The sequence below is a fragment of the Anthonomus grandis genome, chromosome 7 (genome assembly GCF_022605725.1).
Source record: "Anthonomus grandis grandis chromosome 7, icAntGran1.3, whole genome shotgun sequence".
NCBI lineage: Eukaryota > Metazoa > Arthropoda > Insecta > Coleoptera > Curculionidae > Anthonomus > Anthonomus grandis.
Window position 1 is genome coordinate 23,688,944 of NC_065552.1, and position 13,682 is coordinate 23,702,625.

Sequence of the window (13,682 nt, forward strand, 5' to 3'; positions counted from 1 at the left end):
GCATGGTTAATCGTGTCTGTTAATCTTTAGGTTATTATCTAAATGCCCTAAAAAACTGCTAGGCTATACTAGGCCTATTTATTGGATCACTGCCGAACCAGGTATTATTCCGGGAGCACTGAAACTCCAACACATTAATCTTAGAAATATTCAACAATAAACTGTTGAGAGTCACACCACCGCCTGATTTCAGCATTCGTTTCCGAAAGGTGTAAATCACTCGTACCATATATGTGATTGTGGTATCGTCCCAAACATTGTAAAAAACGCAGCCTGGCCATGTAATTGCTGTACGTACAGGAGAAATAGCAGAGGACGTAAGACCGATCCCTAAGAGACTGCAATATTTTATATATTCATTAATTTTTGTTAAAAATTGATATGTTGTTTTTATAGCATCGAGAGCCATTTTGTAATACATTATGTTCAGATACATTACATTGTTGTAAGAAATATCCAGAACGTAAGTGTAGCGAGCTCGCGGCTGTAGGAAACGCTTTAAAATGTCGGCAATTCTGCCATCTATGTCGGACTACTCTTTAAAATGAATTCGATTCAATGCTGATAGCAAATACCTTCATACAATGGGAAAGTCCAGTTGAAATAGTGACGCCGCTGGTTTAAATTAAGCCTTTTGACACCTAGATTTCTCATCCATGCGCATTCAGACGGAAGTAGACTTCCTGAAAATCCACATGGATAGAAACAGGTTTTCAATGGATAAGAAAGGCTTTCAAGGCAGGCATAGAATTACTAACTGATCCATCGAATAAATATTTGCATTGCAAGAAAGGGGGCTATGTCAAAAAACGTTAAAAATGTAAGCTTCGTGACTTGAGCATCTAGGTAAATGAAAACATTAAAACATTTATTCTTTAAAAACCTTATATTAACGACAATTCAGTTAAAACTCCCTAAAGTTACTCTACATCTTCATCCTCATCATCTTCCTGGTTATTGATCTGGAAGTATCTAAGTTCATAAGAGTCCTTCCCTGAAGCAACAACTCTCAACCAATCCCTAAGGTTGTTCTTCTTCAGGTACTTTTTGGTAAGGTATTTAAGGTACCTAGAATACAGAGAGAACTTTGATCATCAAAAGTATAACATCTTAATATATTTTTTGTGTAATAAGTGAGAATGTTGCTGGCCAATGTATTATACTAGACACAGAAAAAGACTAGCAAACATAGCGAGGTACAGCATTAATTTTGCAGCTTTAAAACGCCACATGCAACTAGAGATTCATTGTGTGGAGCTGGAACTGCATCACATAACAGTAAGATTAAAAATATAAATATTTACCTTTTGGAGAAAGGAATTTCAGAATTGACGACAATTTTGGTGTTCTTTTCTTTGCTTAAGGTGACCTGGTGTTGGCTGCCTTTACCAGCTACAAAGTTGTTGGTTTTTCCATTGATCTTTATCCTGGTCTTAAGATAGTTTTCCTGTAAAAGATTTTAAAAAATATTTAATACTGAAAGCAAGACTATATATTTACTATTTTTGGCTGTAAATTGATACTTTAACTTAATAATGCAGGTTTTTTAAGCACTATATTATATACTATAGATAATGGAAATGTTCTGACCATTGTATTATACTAGCTATAAATAAGACTAGCAAACATAGCGAGGTGCAGCATTAATCTTGCAGTTTTAAAACGCCACATACAACTACAAAAATCATTGTGTGGAGCTGGAACTGCTATTATAATAAGGTAACAATTTACAGCCAGAAAATAATTAAGGAAATAAAGTTGTTACCTTTTAAATTAGACTTAATTGCATTGGATTTGAAACATACCATGTATAGTTTAATTTGTCATGAAAATGTTAATAATCTTATCATGGGCCAAAACAGACAGTCATAAACTAGTCAGTTTATGAATAAAGTAAAATGCAAGTGGCAAACTTGCTACAACAAGAAAATAGGATGCTAATGACAACATTCAGTGTGTTATAAGATCCTGCAAAAATTTTCTTTCAAACAAAGTACTCAAGAAGGGTGAAAACATTTGCAAAGGTTGTTAAGTAAAGAAATCTGAAGGGTTAATCCCTAAAAGTAAAATTAAAATAAATAAGAACAAAAGCCAAGCACACTCTAATAGTTCACCCATATACCAATGTATATTCTACCACCTAGAGCAGACAAAAGGAAAAGATATATATAGAGAAAACTTATTTCCTCTTAGCACATTTTGAAATATATTGTCTACATTGGCCTGTAATGTGTGTAACTGTAAACAGAGACCAACATATTAAACTGATTTATCTATAGCTTTCAAGGAGTTATTCAAACCAGGATTGTTCTGGTATGTTTTGCAACTTTTGAAAGAACTGAATGTTCAACATATTCTTTTATTTGCTCCTAATCTAAAATGGGCAATTGAAAAAATAAAATTGTAAATAATGAAAGTTGAATGCAGATAGCTTCTTCCTAAGATTTTTCACATTAAATAAGATTGGACTTGTATATTTACATGAAAATGAACACTACAAAATCAGCATAAATATTCAAAGTTTGTTGTAATGAAAATGTTACTAGTTAGTGTTTCTTTTTACAGAACAAACTAAAACTTATTTAAGTTTTACTACAATATTTAATTTATTCATTTATTTATTACAGTATCAAAAGCAATGATTGACTGACTACATGACTAACTACAGATCCCAAACTTAATATATAACAAAAAAAACTTTCTTTGCATACATTCCATATAGTTAACCCAAATATCACTTTACAGGAGCCAAATAGAGACCATATTCTAGTTAGAGTAAAACCAAACTTTCAAACAACTCAACACATAACTTTTGCTAAAATTCTTCATGGTTCTACTAACATACCTGAAGACCTTATACTGATAAATCAGCAAAGCTTAAACAAGCATCAAATATTACAAGGTCTTTTTGCTAAAGGTGGCACAAAGAGCACATTAAACTTATGGAGGCATTTCTTTGTATTGAGGGAAAAATTACTTTCTGCACTGCTTAACCACTCTTTTGAAGTCAGTGAATAACAACATCAACTTGGGTCCCTTTGTTTAGCGAAGTATAGATATACTGAGACAAGACCACTAAGAGGGACCCACAGATAGGAAATGATGTTGCTAGGATATTTCTGTCTAATATTCTCGAACAGCTTTTTAAGAACAATCACAGATGAAGATAAGAGATCAAAATTTTACATTTTAAGGTCTAGAAATGTAAATAATAGAAGCCAATACAGACCAAAACTCAATACACCAAAAGACGTGAAGAATCACTTTAGGTACAAATTTGCAGACCAAAGAGTGTGTTTGATATGAAACAATAAATAGAACATGCTATAGACCAGCTGTTCACAAAATTCACCCTTCTAAACTATAATTTCACAAGTCCGAAGTAAAAAATTTATAGTACTGGCATCCTATAATATTTGGAATTCATTTCAATCAGTTTTAGATAAGAGAAGCAAAAAAGCCAAACAGTCCTGAAACAACATTCTAACTAAAACAGATCCGAACCAAACCAAAGAATAAGGGTTCTAATACTAACACGAGGTTCTGATACTGTTTTAAAAAAAAACGTTACTTACGAAGTTTTGGACATCCAAAATACTGTCTTCTACTGGGTGCGTGCAATCAATAACGAACTTCAAAGAGACCTTCTTTTTCTTAAGACCCTTTCCTCTGATCTGCTGCTTTTTTGGGGCGACTTTGCCAGCGGCTACAGCCGGTTTAGTCTGGAATCAACAACAAAATTAGTTGTCTTTCAGCCAGACTAGGTCCCGAAGGACCATTTTATTTAGTTAGTTTAAGGCATCTTGACTCTTAGTAAATGTGTGGTTCAAGTTTCAAGATGGGCTCATTTTTCTGTTTTCAGTTGCATCCTATGAAGATTAAAAAACTAAAATATCACTATAAATGTATGCGACGGTTATTAATTTGAGAACTACTATATAAAATATTAAGAAATGGCAAAGGATCGTGACAAATTTTAAAGATTTATTCGATAGTCTTAAAAGATCACTTACGGGCGCCATGCTTCTCGCTTGACTTTTCGATTGAAAAAGAAACGAGGTAAATGTATTCGTTGACTGGTAAACTATCAGTGTCAAACTGTCAACTATAATATTTGACAAATGACATTGTCTGTCAATGTCAACATAAGGAGGGGCAAATAACGAATCACGAATAAATGAATCACGACGTTGCCAAAGTCTATTTTAATGTCTATTTCTACTTGTTCGACTAGTGCAAAATAATTAATTTCGTCTTGTTGCAATTTCTGTTATCATTTATTTTGGACTTTTCAAAATTTAGTAATTGTTTACACAAATGTTTGTCGTATTATTCATGTATAAAACCCAATTATCGAAAATTAGAACCTCTATTTTTTATCAACATGGACGTTCAACTGCTTCTAACCTGGCTGTATATTAAATATTCCTCCTTGAGTCATTGGAAAAGGGCTGTCAGACTCCCTCTACATAGACCTCTCAACGGCCTTCGATAGTGTCAATCATGCTTTACGCGTGAGAAACCTATCACCAACTGGCGTTGGTGGTCTTTTTTACGGCTATATTGAGTCACATTTATGCGATCACACCCAGTTTGTTAAGTCACGCTTACTTCATGAGAAACTCAAATGCAAGGTAAGTGTTATTAATTATGAATTGGGAGTCACCTTTGTCAAAGATCTTAACAAAAAATCTAGGACTGGAATCGTACCGCTGGGATTCATAAAAAGAAGTTTAAGTATGCAGTATTTGGAAGTCCTATTCTATCTTTCTTTAAAAGCTTATCAATAATCTATCGAATACCTCATTAACAATTCCCGATTTAGGATCCCACTGAGAAGAACTAGGCTAATGCAACTATTTTAACCAGACAGTCATCGGACAAATTATGGTTATTATGCCTACCGAGGCCTAAGCGCAGTTAAATTAATATCACTCTCGTCAAGATCCAGTTATAGAGATTGTTATTTTTTTTATCCCTAGGTCCCTGGTTCTCATATGAATCGATTTACGTTGGTATCCAGGTCTGATATACAGAAGTGAGCGAACGTGCCAAGAAGTAGAAAAACCTTTACCCAGTACACCAACGACCACCAGTGGATCGAATCCTTAGACCATAATTATCTTACTGAGGTAACTGAACGGGACATAAATCGAGAGACATTTGCCGAGTCACTAGGTTGTTTTTTTTTCTTGTTGGCTGATTTAAATTTATAACTTGTAACTGTTATAATCCCTCAAGCAAGGATATCACTACAAATTGTAAAAATCAATATTGAATAGCAGGATTCACGGTTTCCATTATACCATTACTTGTATCGCCCTCTATTGTACAACAAGAAACCTTTATTGATTTCTTTAAATTCATAAACTCTCACTTGGCGACAGCACTAATATTGGATATTACATTGCCCCTACATGAGCGTTATAATATCTCCAGGCATCGGTCCATGTAAGAATTAGCTTATTAAGGATCAATTCGACTTTGAATGAATCCAATCTGAAACAGCGGCCGAGTGTTGATTCCATCTGTGGGTTGCGATGGCTGAAGAAGAATCAGTGTTTCAATCAATTTTCTGTTGTAAAAGAGCCCTTTAGAAGCTTAATCAGGGTAGTGATGACTTGCGATGGAAACAGCCTGGCTCGTTGAACAGTTAGTTTTTCTTCAAGGCCAATTAAAAGTCCAAAGAAATATTTACGAAGGCCTTGAACCGTTTGCTTTGTTGCTAGCTGCACATCTTCCAACAAGATACCATTCGGCTTCGTACGTCACTATATCAATCCGTGCGTTTGCTCAACGAAAACGTCTGGAATAATGTGAGTAGAAGTGTTTCCGAATCCTCTAATGAACTTACAAAAGATCTGTCATAGATTGCCTGAGAACGCATACCTTAGGACTTAACAGATTATCTAGTCAGATGCATGTCATAACAATAATGTCGTATGGCTGGCATTGTAGTACAGATTTAGTGTGGTCATATTACGGCCATGATGTAACTAAAAGAATAAAAATAAATGAAGCAAGTCTCCTTTGAATAGAAATACAATAATATAAATGTACTAACGTAGTATGGCCGATTGTTGTAGCCATGTGTCATTAGCCACTTGCGTGGGTGATGTGAGGCCTAAGGAAGGTCTCTGTCTCTCTTTCTTTATGATTTTCCTAACCTGGGAATTTAGCCAGCTCATGTGGTTATTCAGAAACAGTTGGGTATGTACCCTGGTCTCTAAAACGGATTATGAAGCTTATTTAGACTATTTTAGCTGCTGATTCTGCTATCAGTGTGAATAAATTCAGCTTCCACGTAGGGCACCTAAAGGGTATGGGAAATAGAGTTGACTGACAATTCAAAGAACAACCAACTCTTGACTGGGTGCCGGGTGACACGAATGTCTCAAAGCATCCTGTATGCGTATGAACGAATTTGGTTGTGTCCCCTGAGTTCCCCCAGGAATACGTTATGGCTATTTAACTCTTATATTTGATTTATGTACACTAGGCGTGGGTTTGTTTTTCACTAATTTTCACCCACGTCAGTGATGTAGTGAGTCTAGGAACTCTAAGTTTCAGGGCACGGTAGTCTGCTCCTCCCACAATCCATCCGGTCTGGGTACCGGCGTAAATAGATTCAGCCAACCACTGGGTTGGAGGAGGAAGTGGTTTGGAAACGGAAAAAAAGGAAAGGACAAGGAAGAACCTTGACTGGGTGAACTGTTCTTGACTAAGTAAACTGTACCATAGAAGTCCCACCTTGTAAATTTCAAATTCTTAAACGCTCGTAGCTACATATGGATTTGTTATTTCATTTCGTTGTCAACCATTCATAACCGAGAATAGCCAGGCATAAATATTTTAATTTGAATTAAGTCGAAATATGGAATTCACGTTTATTAAGTATGCAGATATGCATCTTATCTTATGTATGGTCTTGCGTCTTGCAATGCATTGGAAGCAGAAAGGTTGGATGAAGAAAGATGTCCTGATTGCACTGTTCCAAATCAAAAGACCTTTTAACGAATTCACCAACTTCTAAGGGAAACTGATTGAAGCGATTCCACTTATTAAGGTGATATTATTAACTTTCTTTATTGTAATTTTAGGAAGTTTTGAAAGAAAATATTATATGCTGTAGCTGATACTCCTTCAATGAGCATTCGAAAATTAGCCGCTCAGCTTATACCCACTTTACCTACAAAGTGCATGAACTAACTCCTGAAGATATTCCTCGTAGAATACAGTTCGGGAACTGCCTACTAGATCAGCAGCGAACTAATGCAAACTTCATTCGCATTATTCTTTTTACCGATGAAGCAGGGTTTACCCAAAATGGTATTGTGAATTTACATAACTCGCATGTATCGGCTGATGAAAACCCTCATGCCGCTGTTGTTTCTCATTATCAACATCAGTTCTAATCAATTAATATCTGCGCAGGAATCATTTATTGGCAATGTTTTGACTGGGCCATTCGTATTACCGCCACGATTGAATGGAGAACTTTATTTGGAGTTCCGTCAGAACAATTTTCTGGGTTTAATAGAGCATTTGCCACTTGCGAGCCTAACCTTATTTTAGCGTTGCTGTAAGAAACAACCTTTCCAAACCGTTGCATAAGTAGAGGAGGATGCATTGCCTGGCCTCCTCGATCTCCCGATCTAACGCCACCTCAAAACCTTGGTGTATTCAACTCCTGTCGATACTCGGGAGGAACTTTTCCAGAGAATCAGGATTTATTCTGATGTGATAATGACCAATCCAGGGTAGTTGTGGCGAGTACAGCAGTTCACGATTCGTCGTATCCGCGAGAGTATCAGACGTCACGGAGCCCAAGTTGAACCTACTTATGATGTTTGGAATTCATTGTTTCGAATTATTAGCTTCTTTGTTTATTGCATTCTTTTTGATGTTTTTTCGTTTTATAAAAACCATAGGTTCACATTTTTTTCAACAATTTCGATAAGGTGCCTTTCTAAGAACCATACTGCATTTTCAAAAACATGTACTTTTTCAGATTAAACAACTTAAAATGGAACTTCTCTGTTATTTGAATAACTGTAGCATCGCTGAAAAAAAGAACATATCGTGGTTCTTTTTAATTAAAAGAAAACAGTGATTCCTTAATAAATGTTTTTTTCCAAAATGGATTTTCTCGATAATCAATAAGAGTGCCTTTTGTTTAGTTTAAGATTTAAACTATCCGACTTCCAGCGGCGTCTTTAGGGGGCCGTATCTTCATAGGGAGACCCTATAGGATTTTTTTAATAGGAGAGTTCTATAATATTTTTTTATTTTCTACCTGAATCTGAGAGATTCCTCACATTTTCCGGGGCAGCCTGTATATTGGAGAGTGTATGTAGCTTGCAAAGTTCTTAGAGATGGTAATTGCAAAAAATTTTTTAAATACTTGTAAAGCCATGGACTACGTTTAAGAATTGAGGACAAGGACTTCATCTTTTACTGACCACCTGCAACAAGAAGGTGGACGATTTGCAATTAACAATTGAGAGTTATTAAATGGTTTAGTTGCTTTATTAAGATTTTCTTCTATAAATTGAAACGTTTCATAATTGCTATAAAGAAACTTTAAAGAAGCAATACTTTTTCGTTTTTCAGAAGGCACCTTAACTTACATAACTTCCTCATGGTGGATTTGTGGACAGTATACATTGCTCTTTAATGTATAACAGTAATATCGTGTTGACCTATCTTATTGAAAGGCCAGCATTAGTAAGAATGCTTTTTCTATTCTCTAAGATGAAAGAACATTACCCAATATATTTTGTTGAAATATTGGAACAAACCCTTATGATATTAATGGTAAACTATTGAATAATTATCAAATCAAATCGTTTATTTCCATCGACATAATAACAATGTAAAGGAATTGTCAATAAAAAACTAAAATGCTAATAAAAAGAGTATAAAATTACAAAGATGAAAATATGAAAGGAAACAAATTTAAGTCAATTTAGTCAATAAATCTACAGTTAAAGAACTCTGTCAATGAGTAAAAAGGACAGTTAACTAACATGGTCCTAAGAGCTTTCTTAAAAGTTGAAAAAGTCTTAGCTCTCTTTATTCTACATGGGAGATGACTAAAAATTTTGAGAGATGTAATTTCCGGATCATGCTGTACCTGCGACAACCGGGTAAAAGGAATGTATAATTTATCTGCATTTCGAGTTTTATAAACATTAAGATCTCCAGATTTCATGTGGTTGGAAAAATTTTTATGTATTTGACATGCGCACTCCAAGATATAGATGTTAATTATAGTTTGGATTTTTTCTTTTTTAAAAGTACCACGGCAAGTTTCCCTGAAGGAAAGTCTAAACATCGTACGTACAAAGCGCTTTTGATTTATTAGCACTCTACCAATACTGGAGGAATTACCCCAAGCTAATAAGGCATAGGATAGAGTGGAATGCACTGAGGCATAATAAATCTTTTAAGTGTATATGCATCCACATAGTCTCGAAGCTCCAAGATGGCATAATTGCTGCGGGACAATCTATTGCACACAGATTCCACCTGAGGATCCTACGATAGATGTCTATCAATTACAATTCCCAAGAACTTGGTGGAGTGTTGTTGGATGAGGCTACTTGATGACTGCTCTCTAAGGAGTAAGCTCCGGTCCTGAATAGCTCGAATCCGATTGAAAACAATGAAATTGGTTTTAAAACTATTCGAACAAAGACCATTTTTCTGACCACACTCCGCAATATCAGCTATACACTTGGTGGCTTTTGAGTGGATAGACTGATAGTCAGTACCCGAGACAACTGCTAATGTATCATTAATAAAAAGTAAAAACAAAATGGGCCCAAGAACACTACCCTGTGGAACCCTAGTGACAGTTGCCCAATCAGATATGGTCATCTGATTAGTAACTTTCAATCTAACAACCTGGGTTCTAGCTGTCAAATATGATTCAAGCCATTTATAAGCCGGACCTCTTATACCATAATGAAAGATCTTATTTAATAGTAAAGCATGATTAATGGTATCAAATACTTTAGTAAGATCAAAAAAGATACCAACAGATTTTAATTTCAATTCAAAATTATTTAATATATTTGTATAAAGAGATATTACAGCATCTGATGCAGAGAGACCAAACCTCAATCCAAACTGATGACATGACAGTATAGCAAAAAAATCTAAAATCGCAATAAGTCTTCTTTTAAAAGATTTTTCAAAGATCTTTCAGAATACAGAAAGGAGACCAATAGGCCTATAGTTACTCACTTCTGAGGTATCACAACAGCTGATTTTACCTCTTTAGGAAAATATCCAAACTGAAATGATAAATTAATAAAGTTTATTCAAGAAATTTACAAATCAATACTTACATACTAGTAAACATAATTTTTATTGTAAATTCTTACAGGCTTAGATTGCACCTAGATAAGCATAGTATTAGCATACCTGTGTGTGCAATAAATAAATATTGTATAACGAATTTGATCAAAATTGGCATCTATATAATATGTAAATATCAAAACAATTTAATTACTTTATACGAAAATGGCGTACTACATACTAATTGATGTATCAGAGAAACTTAAAAAAATACTTAAGTTATTACAAATGAATTGCTTGACATTTTTATTAAAAAGTTTTTTATTTTTTAAATTCCTGATATCTAGTGGAATTAGGTTGTAAATTTTGGGTGCTAAATAGGTGGCAGATCTGAGATTGAGATTTCTTTTTGATGATGGTATTTTTAAGTGCTTGATAATGTTTTGCCTAGTGTTGTGTTTGAGTTGCATACAATTTGTATTAATCGAATCTTTTAAATAAGTAAATTTACAAAGAGACAATACGTACAGTGCACGAATACTGCAGGTTTCAATAGAGTAAATGTGAGAGGTTGGAAACAGTCTTGCTTTTTTAAAAATAACTTTGAGAATATAGGTGCGAATCAATTACTATACCCTGGTATTTTATTGACTTAGTTTCTTTATTTCTTGATGTGTTGTTTATTTATATTGAACTATAATCTGGACGGTTCGCTTCGGTTAGTGAAAAAGCCATATAGGCAAGTTTTGTCTATGTTAAGTGAGTTTAAATGTGTCAAAATAATTTTTTACAACCTTAAAACCGGCCTTAAATTTTTCTTTCACATCATACCAGGAGTTTCCCCAAAAAATAATGGCGGTATCATCTGCATATGCAAAAATTTTTGCGTTTAGTATCTTTAGTTCATACAAGGAATTAATATATATATTAAAAAGTGTTGGACCCAGGACGGTACTCCACATGTTATAGTTTCCGCCTCACTAATAACGCTTCCAATCTTTACATGCTGTGTTCGACCAGAAAGGTAGCTGGCAAAGACATCCAACACAGAGCCACGCACGCCATATGCCTCTAATGTTTGAAGGAGTATGGTATGCGACACCGCGTCGAATGCCCTAGCCAGATCCAGAAATAATACCAAACATTTATCTCCATCATCAAGTGTTTATGCTATATGGCTAGTTAAATTAAATAATGCATCGTTCGTGCTTACTCCCGGGATAAAACCAAATTGATTTTGTGATAAGAGATTGCTGGCAGTAAGAAAATTAACCAATCTCTCGTTAAGACAGTTTTCAAAGATTTTGGCTATATTTGATATGACACTTATAGGTAGGTAGTTTGTTATGTCTTCTTTGTTGCCATTCTTAAAAATTGGTGTAACATGTGAGAATTTTAAAATACTAGGGACTACACCTTTTTTAAAAATTAGATTAATAGCATGTACCAGTGGGCCCGCTAGGAATGTATGCAATAACTTAATGACAGAGGTAGAAATATCATCTGGTCCCGCTGAACAACGATTCTTTAAATTATTAATATATTTTATAAGCTCATTACTATTTGTAGGTTTAAGAAACATAGAAAATTCTAAATTTGGTACTGAATTAAATGGTTGTGTGGTGTTAGGAATTTTTTCAGACATTTTCTTTCCAATATTAGTAAAGAACTTGTTACTTTGTTTCGCTATTTCTTCTGGAGCTGTAATAATTGAGTTATTTATATTCAATTTATTAATTGTTCCTTTTGGTTTGTATTCCTCTGTAGCATCTTTTATTATTTTATAAAGCTTTCTTAGGTCTTTTGAATTATTATTTATTTTATTTTTATAATATTCATTTTTAGTCGTATTTATTATTTTATTGGGACGATTTCGATAGTTTTTGTATTGCGCTTGTCTTTCATTGGAAACATTATTTTTAAGTTCTTTTTTCATTTTGTCTCGTTTTTTAATTGATGTTATAATTGCCAAAGTTATCCAGGGTTTTAGTTTTTTATATTTTTTTCTTAGAACCGTAATTAATTCAGATTGCTTGATAATCGATATCAGTGAGTTAATTATAAAATCACAAACTGGTATGGGATTATCAAAGGAAAATACATAGTCCCAGTTAATGTTACTTGCAAGTAGTTTTAACTTATTTTAATCAATTTATTAACTTACTTTACTCAATCAATTTGGAGTTATATTTAATAAACATATGATCCAGACACGATCCACTGTCCTCCCTTGTAATATTCATAATTAAAGGTTTAAAGCCAAAAAAACTCATTATAGATAGGTATTTATTATTCGTAGGGTTATCTTTATTAAGTATATTTATATTAATATCTCCCGTACATATATCAACATGATGAGCAGCTAAGGACCTCAAGTAAACCTCAGAAGATAGCGAGACATTCAGAAGATAGGTAAGTGGAGAGATAATATGCTCAGCACATGCTAGCAAGTAACAAGATACCTCGTCTACACCGGATGACTTTTTCCTGGACGAAGATTTTATAATCTCAAATGTTTTACCTTCAGTGAGAGGGAATAGAAAAAGAGATTGGGATAAACTGTTGAAAGGCACATTCATTCCCATGGGTGTCTGAAAATTATCTGTGATCTTTCGCACTGACTCTACAAAAAAAATTATTAAAGGTCTTAGCAATATTGAGGTTGCCAGTAACTTTCTTTCCATTATCAGTAACCAAATTAGGAACACACTTTGTTCCGCGACTTGGAAAGTTTGTGATTGAGTTAATAATTTCCCATGAGGCTCGAGTTGAATTGTTAGAAGTTAGCAACTTTGTTGAATTATAGGCTTTTTTAGCATTTACGATATTTTCTCTATGTACATTCAATCTCCTTCTATAGGATGTCTGTAACTCATGGTCATGAACGGTCTTTAGTTGAGTATGAAGTAGTCTTAAATGCTTGCCCTCATTAATTATCAATGGTGTTATCCACTGATGAGACTTTCTGTGATATGTCTTCGATTTGTTACATTAATGAGTTGATGGTAAATTATACATTTTAAAAACAGAGATCGGTTAACTTTCATGTTTTCTCGATTCAGTTAGCTCATGTTGTCTCTACCAAGAAACCTTATGTCTAGAAAACTGACCCCATTCGAAATTCTAAGCCTTTTTATGCCTTAATTTCGCAAAAAATAAAACATGAAACTAGAAATTACGGTAAATAGAAAGCCATTAATTTCAGCAAATTTTTCTTGACCCACGAAGCGACACCTTCCTAAAACTAAAAATAACGTCAAAACTGTCACTAACATCACTACTGTCAAATTTTCCTAATGTCAGGTCACCCTAAGATGGTTCCCATCCGACATTCCGCTTTGGCGAATCAAGTTTCATGGGGCTCAAAAAAGTAAATC

General features: G+C 34.2%; 1 protein-coding gene across 1 annotated transcript; it reads right to left on the reverse strand.

The window, feature by feature from the left end:
- Positions 1 to 867: 867 nt before the first annotated feature.
- On the reverse strand, positions 868 to 4,130 carry LOC126738286 (60S ribosomal protein L22-like). Its single transcript, XM_050443541.1, has 4 exons — positions 4,014 to 4,130; positions 3,576 to 3,722; positions 1,305 to 1,447; positions 868 to 1,068 (listed from the first exon to the last, which is right to left on the reverse strand). Exons 1-4 carry the CDS (start codon positions 4,020 to 4,022, stop codon positions 921 to 923), a joined length of 447 nt encoding a protein of 148 aa, XP_050299498.1. The 5' UTR covers positions 4,023 to 4,130; the 3' UTR covers positions 868 to 920.
- Positions 4,131 to 13,682: the final 9,552 nt, after the last annotated feature.